Raw genomic sequence first — 21,140 nt, forward strand, 5'->3', positions numbered from 1 at the left:
CTGGATTCCCAGCCACATTGAAATTATGGGAAATGAGACTGCAGAGGCAGCTATTAGATCAGATCAGATTTTCTCTGTGTACTGTTTGACATTACAATATACAGACTATAGACAGTTCATAAAATCAAAGTTAATTTCTCAATGGCAGGAAGCATTGACAATCAAATTATGTGACATTAAGCCTGAAATTAAGCACTGGCATTCTAGTCAATGTAGAAAAAGAAGAGAGGAAGTTGTTCTTGCTATGCTCTGCATAGGTCACAGTCATCATAGACATTCTTATTTATTGAGAGCTGATCATCTTCCCACGTGCGAAAAATACAATATGCATCTTACCATTTGTCATATTCTGGTGGAGTGCCAGCACTTTACACAAGAGAGGAATGAAATTTTTATTTATCTAACCAAACCATATACACTAAGGCAGATGTTATCAAAACTGAGACAGATTGCATGATGTTTTTAACCTTCTACAAAAAAACTAATTTGTACAAACACATTTGACTGTCATTTTGACTGCATTACTTAATTTTTGTACATAAATATTATTTACTAATTTCTCTTGTTTTATGTACTGCTGTAACCTTTGCTGTAATTATGTTTATATGCAGATACTGCATTGTCTAACTTTATTTTTATACATATGAGGGGCAGGGTCTGGAAAGTTCTAATAACACCTAGAACAGAAATATTAAAGCCAACTGATATAACCACAAGAAAGAACATACTAGTAGCAGGGTTATGAAGGTAAGTTATGTTCTTATATCCTCATGTGTTCTTTCTTATGGTTATATCAGTTGTTTTAATATCATTCTTGTTCTAGGTGTTTACCAGTACTTTCCAGACCCCCCCCCTCCCAATACATATTATTTACTAGTTCATCTCTGATATAGTTTTAACATATGGAATTGAAATTCTAGAGACTTCTCGAGTAGGATTGGGATTAATGCCATGATTAATTATTTTATCAATTATTTTTATATTGTAACCATAAGAGATGAAAGTAGTTCTGATGATAAATGACAGTTCATTAATCAAAAGAGAATCAGTAGAACATAGCTTATATGCATGGTTGTTATTGTCGAGTCCATTGAAGAGCTTCTAGATATGACCGTAGAACTGCTTTGGCAATCGGTTGAACTTTCGTGGAGTAGAGCTTTTCTCTAGGGTTATTGTCAATATTCTGTAGAGCAGCAGCAATTGCTGGACAAGAATAAATATGGACAGGTATTAGTTCAACTCCTGGACAGTTTTTGACAATTCATGCTACCACATTGGTACTTCAAACCCCTACTTCTTGCCACTTCTGCTTTGCATATGTGGGCAAATGTCATGGATGTGGGGTTGGATTTCTGCAAGGCATATGTGCGTGGTGAAATAAAGTTTTAATCACACTACATTTACAGTATGACTATATTTACACTATTAATTGATTTCCTCTTTACTGAGAACTGTATACTACCATTAAATTGACATAGAATAAGAACATCAACTTATCTTCTACTTTGAGTGTAATTTAATTCTTGGGTTTACTGAATTAATTTTCTCAAGAGATATTCATGAAGTTCAGACAAGGAAGAGTTCCATACAGCAAAAACATTATCAATATTTCTGTACCAAGTAGATGGTTTAAGAGAAAGAACGTTGAGAATGTGCTGTTCAAAACGTTCCATAAAATACTTTGCTACAGTATGGGAAATAGGAGACCCCCATTGCAACTATAGTAACCTGAATTTATGACATTCAAATCATTTTACAGTATCAGGAGAGGAATCATAACTCTGTTGTGTTAGCAGCTGGACGTTTGTGAAGAGTGAAACTATATGATTAAAACAAAACTGATTAAAAGATCTGTTGTTTATAAAGATAATTCTGATGTTTTATTCTTGAAATCTTCTGAATTTTTAATGAAAGAGGAAGAGCTACCTGTAAATGCTGAGAGAAGATTTAACAGAGATATTTTGAGACTTTATCAGTTGGACAACCTGTACAATTTACAGTAGGTCTTAATGGAGCATTTTCCTTATGTAGCTTTGGAAGACCATAAAGTTGGGGATGTGTAACATGATGAACTCTTAACTTTTTGGTTGGTTTCCTTCATCTCAAGAATGAACTTCATCCAGGAGGTTAAGTTTATTGATTTGTGATTGAATAGGATCTCTAGAAATGCGTCTCTAGGTGATGTGATCACGAAGTAGGTCCAGCATCCTAAAGTAACTATTTTTATCATGAACCATGACACATCCTCTATCAGCTTTGGTAATTACTATGTTCTTATTACATTTGAGAGAAGATAAAGCTAGAATATCATTTTTTTGATAAGTTGCTGTGAAGAGGTATGGATTTAAATAGAGAGGAATGAAAATAAAATAAAGAACATATAGATAAGGAAGAGCTGTAAAAGGTTCCCTTAAGAAGAAAAATGAAATACAATATAGGAATGTTCGTTTTTTGTTATTACCAAAATTTCTAGTGGAGAAGTTAATTTATTCACCTTTAATGGAGGATGAATTTGAACGTCCTGTGATTAAAATGTGAAAGGAGAACCATCTAATGTGTTTGTGGACTTTGACAACTATCAATTAAAAAAACAGGAAATGTTTCAAAATAATTGTTCACATTGACCATTAAACCTTGTGAAAGCAATCATTTATATGTTTGGTTCCTGTTTAAACAAAGACTGAATATATTTGCAGGCATATCTAATGTTATGGATTTTGTGTGTGTATGTGTATGATATGATTGTGTGCAAGAGCATTTGCTGCTGCTTTTTGTGGCTCCCACCCATGAAAGGTTTTTGTAAACCTTATAGTACATTTACACATGGAAGCAGGCATATATCTCACCTATTCCCAGAAATGGAAGATAATGGCCTACTGTATAACTACTACCCAATTACTATAACCACAATCCTCTCCAAAATCATGGAGAAAGTTTTCAACTCCTAATTTCTCCACTATCTAGAGGCTTGCTAGTTAATCAGTGACCACTAGCATGAATTTGCCAGTCTAGATCCACATCTGATCTCTGATCCTATCCTCTGCTACCCACCGTTGGACACATGCCATGGAAAGGTTCATAAAAATGTGCTATCATCCTTGACATTTCCAGGGCTTTTGATTTTTTTTGGCATCAAGGCTTGCTTAGCAAACTGCCCTTCCTTTGGTCTACCTGTAACTCTCTGTAATTGGATAGACACCAATGCAGGAGTGCTTCAGACCCATGTTCTATCATTTACCCCCTTTATTCCATACATAAATGACATATTCTCAATCACCACTAATCCTATCTACAGCTTTACTGACAATAGAACACTTCGTTTATCTCACTCTTTCATGTAGTTCTTAGACATCCAGAGCTTCAAGATTATTTGATCTTCATATCATCTTCAGTGAGGCAAGGATAACCTGGTCACCTTCAGTGCCACCAAAATCAAAGTGCAATCCTGTCTTTTTTCTTGCAAAAGGGATCTCAACTCACTTTGCCTTACTCTCAGCAATGCACAAATCACCAGTTAAGATGAGGTCTCTCTCCTTGGACTGACATTTTCCTCCAGCCTATACTGGTATAAACACATCACATTAGTAGCATCCTCAATCTCTAAGATTCTAAGCTTTCTTTTCTGTTCAATATGCTATTTTTACATCCATCTAGTTTCTAACCCTATACAAATCCCAAACCTGCCCATCCCTAGGATACTATTTGTGCATTTGGAATAGTGCACCTAAAACCTCCATGAAAATTTTTGCTGTCCAGAGGAAATCATTTCAGCTCATAGAATACTCTTTCCTCACAGTCTCTATCTGTCAAACAATCCTTTGCATTAAAGCTGTAACCTCTATCCTTGGGGTGCTTAAAGGTCAAAGCTGTATAATGGGGGAGGAGACCTCCACGTAGCCTTTTAAGGAATGCAGAGAACCAACTGGAGCTTTTGACCTAATGTATAATCTTCACCTTGTCATGGTGCACCCTGTTAGGTATCTACCTGGATACTGAACAAATGAAGATGTGCTGACAGTTTGGGATTTAGCCGACCAAACTGTATTATTTTTTGGCTTAAACCAAATTGCAAAATGATTGTACAACATTACAGAATTTCATGTTGGCTGGAGCATTGCCAGTTATACAAGACCCTTGTTGTTTTCATCAGGGAATCAGGATGAACAGCAACAAGTCAGCTACTGGAACAAATCCCAGAACACACACATCCCTACAACATCAACCGAGTTCAAGATTAGTACTATCAACATAAGAAGTACCAATAAAAAGGAAATGGAACTAGAGGAATTGAATAAGTACCAGATTGATATACTAGGCATGACTGAAACAAAGAAGACAAAAACAGGTGAGATCTTTCTAAGCAATAAATACAAAATGTTATATTCAGGCAATGATGATCAGGGAAAAGAGGGAGGTAGCTATAGTATTCAACACTAAATATGAGGATAATCTTGAATGGCAGGCAATGTCAAGTAGAGTGGTGTAGGCAAATATCAGAATTGGGAACTTTGCAATGAGACTTATTTGTGCTTATGGTTCCACAGAAGATTCTATCAAGGAAGAAATTGAGGGATTTTTTTGAGGCATTAGATAGGGTGGCTGATTCTTGATGAAAAAGAAAAAGTTGGTCCTTGTTGGAAATCTAAACAGCAAAGTAGAGCATGATTGTCAGACATACAAAAATATTTTGGGAAAATTTGGAGAAAAGAGCAAAGCTAATAATAATGGCAAATACCTGTTGAATTTCTGCTCAGGACATGGAATGGTTATTACTAACACCATGTTCCAACATAAAACTGTGCACAAATTCACATGGAAAGAAGAGGCAAGGAATAAAAAAAAAAATTCTCATTGACTATGTTATTGTTTATAGTGATGTTTTCTCCCTGGTGCAGGACACCAGAGTGTACAGAGGATTTGAAATTGGAAGTGATCATCATTTAGTCCTGAGCAGGATAAAATTGAATTTCATATTGAAAAGAAGAACACATAAGAATGTTTTAAAGTGAATAAAAGTTGACTGCCTTCAGATCTGAACTGTAGACTAAAATACACAAACATTATTCAAGAAAAAATGAAAGAGTTTGAGAACATGAAACAAACCTTGGAGATTCAGTGGCAAATCCTGAAGAAAATGCCTGTTGGTTCAGCCTGAGGCATGTGGTGAGGTTATCTATAAGGATAGAAAAATCAGAACTCTGTGGTGGACTCAGAAATTTAAAGAGGCAATCAAGGAAAAGAAGAAAGCATACCAAAAGTTCCTAGCAAGTAAGTTATCTTGTGCTCTTAGGGAATACATAGAAAAATGTAAGAAAGCAAAGCACAGTGTAAAACTAGCCGAAAAGTCATGGGAAGACTTTGGTAGGAACATAGAAAATAAATATCAGGAGGGTGGGAAAATATTCTGGAGGCTATTGAAAAAGCTTAGAAATGGAGGAAAAAGTACCGTAAAAGGAGTCAGATGATAAAGGTGACATGAAAACTGAAAATAAAAGATATTCTTTTTTTTTTTTTATTCAAATTATCTTGGAAGTAGCGGAATAAGCTACATTTCCAGCTTTTCTTACCACTTGTACTATAGGCTTACGCTGCATAAAATAGTTCCTTAAATTTTTTATATTATCACATCGTGTGGTACTTTGTATATACCGTATTTTTCCGTTTATAAGATGATACTTTTTTCTAAAATTTTTAGACCAATAATTGGGGATTGTGTTATATATGGGAGGTAACTGGTTGAGAGACATGTGGTTGTCATTGCGAAACTGCCAGTACCTTGTCTCCATGAACAGACTTCTGCCAATCATTAGCCTTTGTTAACTCTGTCAATTGACGTCATTAACGACTAATTCTGGATAAACTAATCAGAACTCTGAAAGCATTCGTACATCTGCAACTCATTGGTGGGGTAAGTTAATGCATTAACAATATTTTGAGCACTAGTCCATAAAAATGTCCGAAAATAAAAAGCAATTGTCATATTCTTCAAAATTCAAGTTAAAATTCCTCAATTACACAAAAGAACATGAAAATAAAGCTTCAGAGAAAGTTTGGACCTCCTCCCACTGAGTGTATGATTAGACAGTGGAGATGTTTAAAATATTGATTCCTTAATTTTGGGTTTGAAAAAGTAGGGTTCGTCTTATACATGGAAAAATACGGTAATTATTTTACTACTTCCTTACTTGCCGATGCTAGAATTATCTTTCATACCATTAGATTGTTACAAGGAACTTATTTTTGTAAAATGCAATTATCTATCATGTGGTCTTCGACGACCTGTTGCCATAGTAACAGTGAACTAATATCCCACTACCCCTCGGAAGCGGTATGGCTTGTAGTATGTTTCTTTACTTCCAAGATAACCGGAAAAAGAGTATAGATGTCCGAAGTAATTACTTTGATAGATTGCTAAATGAAACAAGCAGTGTTAACACGATGGTAGAAAACTCCCAACACAAATTCAGTCAGGAATACATATCCATAATTGAAATAGAAAAAGTATTCAAATTCTGAAATGTTGAAAGACAGTAGAGTAGATGAAATTTGGCCAATGCTCAAATATTATTGTTATTAAGAGAGACCTCCAGGGAGTTGGGAACTCATCAAGGGAGGCCACATACTAAACACACCAGCTATCATACTTGTTCTTCAATTCATTAACACTTCTTGTACACCCAACATCTAATGACAGTCCATTTCAATCACACACTACTCTATGAGAGAAAAATCTAGCCCTCACCCCTTCTTAGCAGGATTCATTCTCAATTTCCAGGGATGCCCTCTTGTCCTTTCCCTACTCCATAAAATGAAAAATTCCATCAACTGAAATCCTGTATGACCCTTTCAGAAGTTTGTAAGTCTCAATCACATCATCCCCCTCTTTCTCCTACTTGCTAGTGTCTGCAGTTCTACAAATTCTCAATCTGTCTTCATATTCTGTATTCCACGATCCTGATATCATTATTGACACTTTCCTTAGCACTCTCTCCACAGTATCAGAATCACCATGGAAACCAGGAGAACAGACTTGCATGCAAAGTCCAAGTGAGGTCTTATCAAGGTGTTGTAAATGACATTGTTATCTTTATATGTCAAAGTTTATTTCAGCATTACAATTACCATTTGAGTTGTATTTGCAATCTTTGCTACATAACCCCAGAACTTCAACTTGCTATCTACTAACATTCCAAGATCCCTAGCCTGATCAGTTTCTTCTAGCATAATTCTGCTAATATAATACAACATTGGATATCTAATCATGCCAAAGTGCATGACTTTGCATTTACTGACATTGAACTGACATCCATTTTCCCATGCCCACAATTCTAGCCTATTCAAATCATTCTGCAAGTACTGCATATCAACAGCATTCCTGATTAACCTACCTATCTTTGCATCATCAGCAAATAGCTGTATGTCACTTGTCAAATCCTTCCCAATATCATTCATGTACAGATTGAATAACAGTGGACCAAGCACTGATCCTTGTGGTACACCACTAGTTACCTTAAATCTTGCAGACTCGCATCCCCCCATATACCACTTTTTGATATGTCAGTCAGCCATCCTCTTATCCATGCTAATATTCTATAACCTAGACCCATTTTCTCCAATTTATGAAGCAGTCTGCCATGCTGTATTCTGTCAGAAGCCTTAGCAAAATCCAAAAGTATCATGGTATATCCATTCCCCCCTTCTCTAGTTCAGTGGTAACATTATTATACAATGTGAGCAAGTTGCTAAAACATGACTTTCCCTTAGTAAACTCATGCTGTTCATTGCAAAGCAGAGATTCACTGTCAACTCATTTCTGAGTGCAAGCCCTAACCATTTTTCCAAAATCTTTACCACCACTCCTGAGATGCTGATTGGTCGATAGTTGGATACATTGGTCTTTGCACCACCCTTGTGCAATGGGATTTCCATACATTCTTGACACTCCTGCAAAATCTTCCCTGTTCTGAGACTTATTGTATAGTATGGTCAAAGAAATAGCCACTTTAGGTGGACACTCTTTTAGCACCTGTGCTGATATCCCATCAGCCCCAATTGCTGAATTGTTATTCAGTTTGTGCAACAGCTCTAATACTCTCTCTTCATACACTTGAGTTTCTTCATCCAGTGAAGAGGTAGCAGTGAACTCAATTGTACATACACCAGGTTGATAGCTTTTAGCAATATTGGCACTCATTAGTTCAACAACATCTTTTGCACCTATCACCCTCACACCATCTGCATTCAGTAGTTATTCTTTCGTGTTCGTTCTTTCTTTTACTTGCAGCATATTGATGTAATTCTTGTAGTTGTCTTTAGTTTGCAAAGCCAGTTTCTTTTCATGCTCAGATTTAGTTTTCCGTACAATAGTTGTGACTCTTCTGGCCTGCTGCTGCTTATAATTGTCATAACAGACATCATCTGTTTTTTACGAATCTCTTGATTAATAAGATTACACATCCATTTGACTCCTACCCTATTTATTCTTAGAACTCCTGGGACACATCCTGATATTGCATCATTTAAGTATTTTTTAAATGCTTCCCATGCACTGTCAATATTCTTCCCATCGGTTGCTGGTCAAACCATTGCACTGAACTCAGTTGGTCATAATTTCCTGCTTTGTAATTCAGCATGTTAACCATTTTCTGAATGGAACATTCATAAACTTAGTCACTTCCCAATTGAGTACTACATCACTGTCACCAACCAGAGAGAGAGAGAATAGTTAAGTCTTTAACTGAAATACACTCTGACACTATAACCAAATCTAACACTGACCTTGAGTTCCTTCTGTCACATGCTGCTTGAGGAAATTGCCTCGCAACAACTCAATAAATTCAGTTTCATTTTTATCATGAGATTTTGCTTCTATCCAATTTGATCTTGTTAGATTCCACCCCACCCCAGATTGCTTCAAACTCACTGGCACATGAAATACTCTTGCTAGTACTGCAATCATAGGTCTCAACTCTAATTGGATTCAAATCATGTGATATCACAAGCAGCATGGCCCCCCCCTCCTCTCCTGTCTATCCTTCTAAAGATACTATACCCTTTACACTCGATACCAGCTGGTATGTCTGATTCTGGTAACCAGGTCTCACTAATGCCTACAATCTGAGATCCCAACATATTGACCAGGGCAACAAACCCTACCCCCTTTGTTTCTGATACTCCTAGCATTTGTGTACAGACATAATAATCTACCTGTATGTTCTTTTGTATATTCTTGTCTGCAGTCTGCATGATGTAGTTGGACAACTTGCAGATCTCTATTCTTCTGTAGTGCATTATACATGTAGATATCTTTGTAGATATCCAGTTTGGGTCCGAACTGGACCCAACAAGTGTGTTCAAAGTGTGTAAACTCTTATACCTCCAAAAATATGGAGGTATAAGAGTTTTACAGTGGCTGGATTGCATAATTCTGAAAGCCTGATCAGAAGGTCGAATTCCAGAGATTGGAGCAAAGCTCTCATAGTACCCATCTATAAAAAGTGAAATAAAATTGAATATGAGAATTACAGAAGTATTTCTGTACTGAGTGTTCTTGGTAAAATTTATTCAAGTATACTTGAGAAACAGCTAAGAAAACTTGTGAAAGGAAAGCTCAGTGAAGGGCAAGCTGGATTCAGGCCAAATAGAAGTTGTCAGGATCAGATTTTCACTTTAAGACAAATAGTTGAGAAATCTGGGGAATATAACTAGGATCTGTATTTAAGTTTTGTAGATTTGGAAAAGGCATATGATAAGATGCCAAGAGAGAAACTATTCAAAATGCTACAGTTGTATTGTGTTAGTGGGTCTTTATTTGAATTGTAAGTCAGCAGTTAGAATTGAAGGAAATGCAGGAAGATGATTTAATGTTAAATCTGGTGTCAGACAAGGATGTACGTTATCCCCTCTCTTATTCATTATCTATGTGGATCGCATTATGAAGGAAACCTGATATCAAAATTGGAGATGTTAATGTCAGCCATTTTTCTTTATGCAGATGATGTTATACTTCTAAATAAATCTGCTAGAAGTCTGCAGATTCCCTGACTAAATTGAATAGCTGTTGTAATAGATATGGTATGAAGGTCAGCAACAACAAGACAAAGACAATGAAAATAGGCAGAAGCATTGAAAATATCAATTGCATTGTGAATGGAATACCTATAGAACAAGTAAAACATTTCAGCTACTTATGGACAATTTTTAGTAGATGGTAAATTAAATATGGAAACAGACAACAGAATTAGTAAATCTGGTATGGTAAGAAGTCAGCTGAATAAATTTTTAAAGAATAAGAAAAAAAAATGAGTCAAAACACTAAATTAGCTGTGTACAAGACAGTGTCCAAACCAATTTTAACTTATGGATCCAAGAGCTGGGTTAGAAATAAAATACTTGATCAAAGAGTAGAGACCTCTGATGTGAGAGTTCCGAGAAAAATCACTAGAGTGAACAGGTGACATCAATTGCAGTATCACATTAAAATTGGAGATATTAGGAAAGAACTAATATCACATTTAGGAATGTGTTAGTAGAGCTAATCTCAGGTGGTATGGGCACTTAAACAGAATGGTAGAGGAAATATTAGCAAATCAAGTGTTCTTTGCCAGGTTGGCAGGAAAAAGACCCAGAGGAAGACCAAGATGTGGATGGATTGGTACAGTAAAAAACACCTTAAAAGTCAATAATATTGGAGTCTTGACAGATTAATTTGGAAGAAAATTATTCATCAGAAGTTAGTAATAGTGTAACTTTTTCATGTAGTACTATCATAATTATCCTGTACACCCCCTGAGTTACATATCAGGAATGTGATGATCTCTGTCCTTTAGAACAGTCTTCTTCATTATGTTTCTTAAGAACTTCAACCTCAAGTGCTTTCAGAAAAATGTTAGAGTGGATATGCTAATGAGCATTTCTCTTGGAAAATTTCCACAAGTTCAGATTACTTTATAAGTTTAATTCTTTTATATTAAATTCTCTCTCACACACACCCACACACCCACCCTCATAAGCATTTAACCATGTTTCTAACAAACCATGGGGGTTATCTTTGTCCGATTCAGTTGAATGCTGAAAACTTAATATTAAGTTTAAAGTGTATATCATAGTGAAGTGCCAGATACACATGACTAGGGGAAAGAACCTGTTGAATTAATTAAAAAGAGGAAAATATTTATTTTAAATTGACTGTGCAACTGGACAAGTGTAAGGTAACAAAAGTACTAACATAAAGTGGTGCATACAACAGGATTAATTCAACACAAGAAAGCATTCTAATCTAGGTAGAAGTTATCAGGATCAAGTTTTTTTGAGACAAATCATAAAAATGACATGGAAATATAACAAGGATCCCTATTGTAGATTTTAACATATGGTTAATGAACTTCCAAAGAGAAGTTGTTCAAAGGAGAAAAAAAAATTTCTTTTTATATATAAATAGAACCAATGCAGAATTATACATATGGCATATGAGCTGTAAGTCAGCATTTAACATTCAAGGATGTGCAGTAAGATGGTTTGATACTGAAATGTAAAACAAGTTGTGCACTATTTTCATTTATAAAGCATAGTTGACTTTAACACACCACAATAACAAACTCACTGAATAGAGTAGATACTTTCTATAGTGAAGCTGTTGGGCCCACTGAAATAGTTCATTATAGTGAATTCAGGTGAAAAGAACCCCCCCCCCACACACACACCTCACTCTTTCCATTCCCACATAATAAATTCCCGAGAAGGCATTGATATTCATCTGGATAACTTAGTTTCTTGATCTTATCTTATATCAAGCATTAGCATACTTGGGATCGGCATGCACCACCTCCTGGAGCACATTAATTGGTGGTTAGGTAAGTTTGCTTCCTTCTACAGGGTGTTCGGGATAAATTTGACAGTTTCGTAAGGAAAAAGAAAATCTTCTTTGTATCTATTAAATTTAATGAATTGACAAAAACACATTACAGGCAGAGTTAATTACAATACTATCAACAAGATTTACTCAAAATAACCACCATTACCATCGATCACAGCTTCAATTCTGCTTCGGAACCTCGAACAAGCTGATGCTACAGTCTCCCTGGGAAGGGCCGCAAAAACTGTTTTAATTTTATCCATTAACTGGGCTTTTGTATTACTGGAAGTGCGATTGGTGTCTTTTTCAACTGCGCCCCATACAAAATAATCCATGGGGTTAAGGTCTGGGGAGTTTGGAGGCCAAACATTTGGACTGGTGAAGTCGTAGAAATTTTCAGACAACCATTTTTGACTTTTCCCAGAGGTGTGGCAAGGGGCCGAATCCTGCTGCCATACATACGGCCTACCATTGGCTACCTTTGTTATCCAGGGCTTGACTACAGTTAGCAACTCCACGAACAAAGCCCGAATTCCAATGCCAGGGTTCTTCAACACCTATTCCTGCAGATTTGCGAGGAATTCTGCTGTACGAACGCAATCAGATCGTCTGCTAGGGATCTTTCTTCTTGCTACATCCTCGTAGTCACCATTGCAAGCCTCTAGTTCATGCCTGATTGTTTTTACTGTATTCAGGGAGCATTGGGCAGCAGTCGTAATATCCTTATTTTGATGGTGGGCACGAATCATCATGATACAAGTTATTCTCTATCATGATTCAGGTGGGTTCCAGCTATCCATCCTTTCTGACATCTTGTATATGAATGAAGAAGGGTCCAAACTTTTAAATGAAGAGAAGTGTGTGTTAATACATGTAACTTACGGAAAAATATAATTAATTATAAATATGTCAAATTTATCCCGAACACCCTGTATGTATTAGTTTCAAGTATTGATAATTGTCAGTAATGAGTATTTTAAACTTTGAATAACCATGATGCTCTACTGGTGAATGACAAATCCTGGAAGAAGACTATAGCTGAGGTCAGTAAACAAAGGAAATAGTAGAAAATAGAGCAAACAAAATGGCTTGAAATAAAATAAAAGAAATGGCAAGAAATCCTACATTTGATGACAGAAAAATCAAAGATTTGGCAGGAATACATGAAAAGTTGTTGATGTAAATAAGAATGGGAAATATATAAGAAAGAAAAGAACTAGAAGAGTGTGAAATTATAGAAATGAAAAATCCAGAATTTAAAATTTAAAAATGTAACTTATCTAAAATCTTCATAATGAACTAAATATGTGTGATTCCTTAAATCAAAAATAACCTGAAAACTTCAGCAGCCAGTCAGCTTTATAATTTTTATTTTTTTTTTATTTTGTATCCAAACACAAGTAGTACAGTAGTAAGTAAGTGGTACAACATGATTTACAACAAATTAGGATACATTACAATGAGATTAGCTTAGATTTGATAAGTGAATTGTACAGGGAATAATAATTAAATATAAAAAAAGGAAACTATACATAACTTATATACAATAAACATGGTCAGATGTTCCTCCAGTATCTTGCACAATCAACTGCTCTTTCTGTGCAGGATATAAGGTCCTCTTTTGCACAAGGCGATGGAAGAAAGAGACAAGAAAGAAGGTGTTCCATGGACTGGGTTGTCCCACACTCACAATTGTCTGGGCCAGTGAGGTAGCCCCATTTGATGAGGTTTTGTTTGCAGCATCCCGTCGTCCGGAGTCTGTTTAGGCTTTTCCAAGTATTCCAGTCCAAGTGGGCACCACGTGGAAGATGTTTGGCTGTTGGAATAAGAGTATTATTTTCAGGATATAGTGCAAAGCTTTATAATTGATCACCTCCAATTGCAGAGAGAGAGAGAGGGCACAAAAGTTAGCCTGCCGTGAACACGTCATTTTCCTAATTGGATCGAGACTGAATGATAGACAGCTGCCATGAGCTGCTGTTGGTCTCTTGAAAAACTGTAAATTGAAGAAATCTGGTACATTGTACAGTGAAATTGTATAATTCAAAGTTTATTAAAAGTTATGAAGGATGAAAAATTAATTCTTTATCTATAAGGTAAAAAAAATCTAAAAATAAAGGAATTAATTTTTCAAACACAGTGAGCCGTTATCCCACATACTTCATTGTTGTTTGCATTTGTACTTGTTGTTGTTTTGTATGCTTTATTTATGGTTCCAACATTTGTTTGGTTCTGTTGTGATTGCACGATTTCATTCATTGCCTTTGTTTTTAGAAATTGGCTACAGTTTTTCTTCCCAAATTTATGATCTTCTATTGAAGTGATTAAAAACTTGGGTATTTTTAGGGCCCCCCCCGTACACATGCAGTAGCAAGATTGTAAAAATGTGGTAATCAAAATTCTGTGCTCTTGCCTGCTAATTTACCCTTACTTATTCTCACTACTTAATTTTTCCCCCATTCTTTTAGCTAACAAAATTTTATTGTTTCATCTGTATTTTTAGTTTAACGATATGAATATAGCTTTTGTTAATGTAGATATTGAAAACAAAGATAAATTTTGATTTTTTTTTTTTTAATTTAAATAGTATAATATCAAATATGAAATACTGTAAAGGCAAAAAAAAAAAAAAAAAAAACTAGTTGCATAAATTTTTTTATTTTCTTGTTTTAATACAAAACATGAATAATTTTATGCATTACTTTCCAACAGCTGTATTTTGTGGATTTTGTGCTTTTAAGGTTGGCAATAGTGAGTACTCTGAACAGTAGTGAGCCAGTAGCATTAACCTGTGGGACTTAGGTTGTCCATTATAAAGTATTATTGTGGGCCCTACAAGTTTGTCCCATCCATGTGAGGCATCTGTTTGTGGTAAAGAAAAGCTCCTTCTCAGTAATATTACTGACCCTATTCTTTAGTTTAACAATGTGAATTATTCCAGTTTATGCTCTTCTTTTTTTGAGTCAAAATTTTTTACTCCTATCATCCAGACCATCACTAGGATTTAGACCCTTGCTGCTGTGTTTGCCATGCATTGTATCCTCTGGACATCTGAAAAGAAGTATCCTGGGTTGCTTTAGCAAGATAGTGATTTGGGGTAATCTGTCCAGGATTATTCAGCTAGTGGGGTTGCCTGCAGCGATCAACAATATTATGTGGTACTGAAACAGCATTCAAGGCTTGCTGTGGTGCTGGTATGGTGCCTGAGATAGAATTGGTATTCCACTTCTCGCTGCAGTAATTGCTTGCTAAATAATGGGCATCTGTTTCGGTGGGCTGTTTCGGTGCTGTATCCTCCTCCTCCTTTTGATTAGAGTTATTGTTTCTCAAGTATATCAGGGACCTTTGACAATTGCCATCCACTCCTGAAACCATTTCCACAATAAACAACAGCAAAAGTAGAAACATCTGAGACACTTGCTAATATTCCATCATTCCATACTATATATTTGATAGGTGAACATCCTGTGAGAAAAATGTCACGCATCTTTATCTGTATATAGATGCTGTGAGAATCAGCTATATTTGGGAAAGGAATTAAAATCATCTTTTATCACAGTGAACGTAAAAGAAAGAAGTAGTTTGTTATAGTAGATGGTTTTCTATATTTAATTAATCTTTATAAATCATCAATGCTATGGAGCTTTGACACCAGTCAAAGCTCCATAGCATTGATGATAGAGTTTATTATAGAGAGTGAGTAAGTTTACTATAATAGTGTGAAAGTGGAATGTTATAGCCTGTCTATTCAAGTAAGTTTCAAAGATTTACACATGTAACAAAAATTGTATAGAATTTATTCAAAATCTCCAATATATTTCATCAATTACATGGACATTTTCAAGGAGAGAGACCATTAACTACATCCAAAAGATGAATCAGAATAATGAGTCGTAAAATATACATATATTAGCTGAATTATATGACATTACACTACTAGAGTTCAAAGGAACAATTGTAATTAAAAATAAAAAAATAATTAAGTTTAAAAAAAAATACTGAACACTTCCAATATCCAAGTTTTGAGAAGAGAGGTGATCACTATTAATTGTTCATAAGTTTTTAATTAATAATTTATTTTTAATATACACAATGTTTACACTTGTTCCTTTGAATTCTAATAGTGTAATATCATATACTTCAGCTGCGACTGAGACATGAGCTAACATATGCATGATTTACGACTCATTTTGATTCATCTTTTCATGTTGTTAGCAGTCTATCTTCCTGACAACATCCACGTAATGTTGGTTGAAATATATTGGAGTTTTTCAATAAAACTTCTGTATAATTTTTGTTACATGTATAAGTAATGAAACTTACTTTAATATGTCTAGTGCACATGTTCCATTAAAGCTTTTAATAGCCTATCTGTATTGTGTGTGCATGCCAAATTAAATAATATTTTTGTGACTTTAAGATATTTAATTTTGAGTATATATAAAAATTATAATTATCTTGTATTTCGTTTGTTCTAGATATTGGAATCTTTGGTTAATGCATCTGATGGTGACCTCAGAAAAGCCATTACTCTTTTGCAGAGTGCTTTCAGATTAAAAGGAAATGATGATATAACATTGGATGATGTGGCTGAAATAGCAGGAGTAAGTGCTATGATCACTTTTGCAGGGATTCCACAAAGTAATCTGTTTTTTAGATGTAAATATTTCTAAAAATAAATTGTTGATATGTACTTAACTAAAGATAGTTTTTCATCTACTCAAGATGACAGCATTTAAACAAACAAAAGTTCAGCATTGTTTGTATACAAAATCTGAGTCACTGATTTCTGTGCCACAAGGAGTTAGTTAGTTCGAAATCAGGCTAATCGAACTGATGATAAATATATCAAGTAATGGTACAGTATAATCAGTTTGAAGAAACTAGCAGTGTCCATGAGAGTTGGCATACTACTAATAATAAAGATGAAAAACTTACATAGACAATATTAATATTTAATTGTAATTTTGCATGTTTCATAGGCATCTTCAGTGCACAAATTGAATACAGTAAGATAACGAAAACGGTCAAGACTTTCCTAATTTAAATTATATAATTAAACAAATTAGAAGTTTGAAAAAGTACTATTTCCTATATATCACCATCAGATCTATTTAAGTTTTGGGCAGTGGAGTAATGTTTCACAAATTTACTTCATCATCATCAAATTCCTGCCATCTACCCTCAAGGGGTATACAGGATATGATAGTACTACATGAAAAATGTACATCATTATTAACTTCCTACCTACAATTTTCTGCCAAATCAATCTGTTACCTGTCAAAGCTACAACATTGTCAGATCTTATATTTATATATCTATCTTCTAAGGCACTTTTTACCCTATAAATCCACCTATATTTTGATCTTCCTCTGTCTTTTTCCTGCCAACCTGGAGAACACTTGTTTGGCTAATCTTTCCACGCCCATTCTGTTTAAGTGACCATACCACCTGAGATTAGCTCTGCTAATGCATTCCTGGATGCTGACGATGTCAAGTTCTTTCTTAATATCCTCAGTTTTAATATGATATTGCCATTGATGCCATCTGTTGATGCCCCTAATCTTTCTCAGCACTCTCATATCTGTAGTTTCTAGTCTTGGGTCAAGTGTTTTACTTCTGATCCAGCTCTCAGATCCATACATTAAAACTGGTTTGAACACCGTCTTGTATACAGCCAATTTAATGTTCTGACTAATTTCTCTCTTATTCCATATGAATTTATTCAATTGACTTCCTACCATACCAGCTTTGATTCTGTTGTCTATTTCCATATTTAATTTACCATCTTCAGTAAAAATTGTGCCTCAGTAGCTGAAATTTTTTACTTGTTCCACAGGTTCTCCATTGACAACGCAGTTGACATTTTCAACGATATGCTCCAGCTACATATACAGGGTGCCCACATTGGACTTCCCTAGTTTCAACGTGTTACTACTACCTAAGTGTATGGTCCATGGTGTCAAAATTGTACGAATGAGAAGGAACACTTGTTTGTGTGTGTGTGTGTTCCTTTAGTAGCATGCACAATGTCAAGTCGATAGTCTATCTCTGACCAGGTTCTCTGAAGCATATCAGGGGTGATGGAGGACACAGCAGCAAAATGCGATGTTTCAGGTTCTCTAGGCTGTCCACTTTAGCTGTGTAGACTGTCTCCTTCATATGTCCTCACAAGAAAAAAATCAAATGGGATATGGCCAGGGAATTGGTCCTCCACGTCCAATCCACTGCTGGGGAAAGACCCTGTCAAGAGTTGCACAGACCTCCAAAAGCCAGTGTGTCAGGTCACCATCCTGTTGAAAGAGGATATGCAGTTGCAAGTCTTCAAGTTGTGGAAAGACGAAATTTTCCAGCTTTTTGAGGTAAATCATTCTGTTGATATTGCTTTCCACAGAAAAAAAAAATGGGCCAATGATAGTGTTTCTCATTACACCACACCAGATGTTTACCTTGAGACTGTCACGCCCATGTTCCATGACACCGTGAGGATTTTCCCTTCCCCATATCCTGACATTGTGCCTGTTCACATTTCCGCTGACATGAAAAGTGGCTTCATCCAAAAAGCAAATCTGGATTCTCGTTGACACATTCCAGAATTTCAGCTGCAAACATTACCTGTTGTGGCTTATCATTTTGCTTGATCTCCTGCAACACCTGCACTTTGTATGCATGTGGACGCAACGTACAATGGACAATCTTGTGAACGGTGGAGCGGGGTTCACATGACACTCTACTAATGGATTTTGTCGGGCTTCACAAAAAGGCCTTGTGTTAAATTGTGAATGAAGATATATTATATATTATAATACTTCATTCACATTTAACATAATCCACCATGTCATAAGCAAGACTTGTAAATATCATTTGTTGTCAGTCTCTTGCTTGTAATATATTATTCATATAAATGATTTGAGTTTTGTTTGTTATTAATTAATTATTTAATCTTAGAATATGTAATAATAATGAAAATACTCTATATAAATATGTCATTCATTTTATTTAGTTTATTCTATAAAATTTATTATAAGAAACTATGTATGTAAATTTAAATGTATATGAATTGTGATATGTCTTTTATTTCTGTATGTAAGCGTGATTTTATGTAATTCTTCTGATTAGATTTGATTGGCTGTTGTCAAGGAAATGGAGTTAATTTTAGATAACGCGTGCGTGGACCGTGAGCTACGGTATTCGAAGGGAGAAGGAGTTGATATGAGCTGGACTGGCTAGAACCGGATTTTGGTGGGAAGAATGAAGGTATTTAATTGGAAAACGAAAGTAAAGAGGGGAGAAGTGTTCGAAACAGCAAGGAGTGAAGTAATGGGTGGCAGTAAGGGGATTTGGAAATGCCGTAAATAGATTAAGAAAGGACTGGAAAATTAATAGGCAATTCGGAATATTTCTATGGAATTCTAAAATTACAATGAATTCCAATTGTTTTGAGGAAGAATAGTGCAAAGCTGAATTTAATGCATAGAAGAAAATAAAGAATAAGTAGATTACCTAAAATGAGTGTGTCAAGACGTGTGAAACTCTATGTTTAATATTTCAGTTATTATAGTGAAGATTTCTTTTGAATAGTGTTACTTCAAAGTAATAGTTAACTACAGTTTTAAGTGTGTCTATAGTAAATCCAGCATGTAAAAGGTGTATTCTGGTAAGAGCAGTCCTTTTTGTATTTCAGTGTGAAGAAATAAGAGTTAGCTCCACCTGATATATCTTAACATTAACTGTGGCATTCTACTAAAAATAGCTGAAGTATGAAGCTTTTAAAGTGTTCCCCCCCCTTGAAATGATAACTGCCTCGTAATTAAATTAAGTGTTTGTTGACTAAGAGAGAATTAGAGAATTCTACTTTAAGAATAATTACTGTAAAGATTCTGGAACATTAAACTGTGCGAACCATTTTTAATTATTCGGAAGAATATAGAATTGACAGCTGAATGTTTGATGCCTAATGTTTTATGTTTGTTATGAGTATTTGAACTAAGTTGATGTATAAAAGAATTGAATCATCTCATTGAATAGAGACAGGTTGTGATAATAGTATTTAAGCGTTGAAGAATAAGATCTGTAAATTTAACTCTAATCTTTAAACCAAACCGAGTGGCTACTAGTGTCTCAGAGATATTTTGAGTATTGTTCAATTAGATTATCTTGCTTATAAAATTATGCTTAAATGTACATGTTCTATAACCCTGTATTAAATGTTTATTTTATTGAATTAATTTGTTGTTTGCCTGATTTTTCTTCATTGCACTGCTCATAAAACTTATTAGAACCTTGCGGAAGCCTTAAATGATAATATTAACCTCGGCCTGTATAAAGTGAGATTGCAAAAGTTAGTTGATGATTGATTCCTCTGTATTATATAGACTAATCTGATTATAGGGTGGCACAGTATAATATAAATTTCCTTATATTCGGATTAGTATCAATCAGCATCTAACAAAATGAAAACGGAATTTAAAGAAATAAGAATAGATCCAACTAACCAACATAAATGGATCAGTTAGGAAGATAGGATGACACAACAAATTCACAAGAAAGGTCTTGCGAATCCTCTCTACTTTCTCTTCCAATATTGGCTGCTTCCTGTCATTAGGAAATTTTCTTTCCACAAACAGATACTCTTGGGGGTCAGGTGCTGTCTTTTTGTACACCTGACAGAACTTATGTTGCACTGCTTTGATTGGTTTCAGCTCAGCTAACCACCAGACAACTTGTGCTTTCTCTGCTCCTGACAGCATGTTTAAACCTACCACTGCCCTGTCCAGCAGTGGCATCGCATCATGATGCCGGAAAAAATTCTGGATGAAACTTGTAGAATCCCTGGAACAACCCAAACCTTACGTATTTCTACATTTCGATTTTTTATCGTTTTTTAAACTAAGGAGGTTCAGTGCGGACAGTATAGTTCAATGTTTTGATATGACACATGACAAAGGTAATAAATTGGATATACATTCATCTGCACATTAGCTAACATTGAACTTATTTTCACCTAAAATTAAATATTTTACTCTCTAAAACTGTTATTGACAATATTTGTTATACTTGAATTGTTCTTATAAATATCAAGTTATACATAATTCACTTTACACATTTTATTATGTATAATATATGAAAGCATACTTAATATATTATGCATATTGTATATGATAATATATGCATGGCTCCCATTTAAGTTCCAGGCTAGAAGTGTTTTATATGGGAACAATATTTACTTGGTGGATATTGCAACTAATTCAGATAGCTAAGATAATACAGTCCATTTCATTAAAAA

The 21,140-nt window shown here is 35.0% G+C and overlaps 1 protein-coding gene across 1 annotated transcript in view; it reads left to right on the plus strand.

The window, feature by feature from the left end:
• LOC150100816 (replication factor C subunit 4) overlaps positions 1-21,140 on the plus strand; it is a 186,340-nt gene that overhangs the window by 107,385 nt on the left and 57,815 nt on the right. Inside the window, exon 9 of the mRNA XM_090401390.1 lies at positions 16,333-16,458. Within this exon, the coding sequence (XP_090257516.1) occupies positions 16,333-16,458 (126 nt within the window). The remainder of the gene's footprint in view (positions 1-16,332; positions 16,459-21,140) is intronic.

Source organism: Typopeltis vanoorti, chromosome 12 (genome assembly GCF_054136105.1).
Source record: "Typopeltis vanoorti isolate ZY-2024b chromosome 12, IOZ_Tvanoo_1.0, whole genome shotgun sequence".
NCBI classification, from domain to species: Eukaryota; Metazoa; Arthropoda; class Arachnida; order Uropygi; family Thelyphonidae; genus Typopeltis; species Typopeltis vanoorti.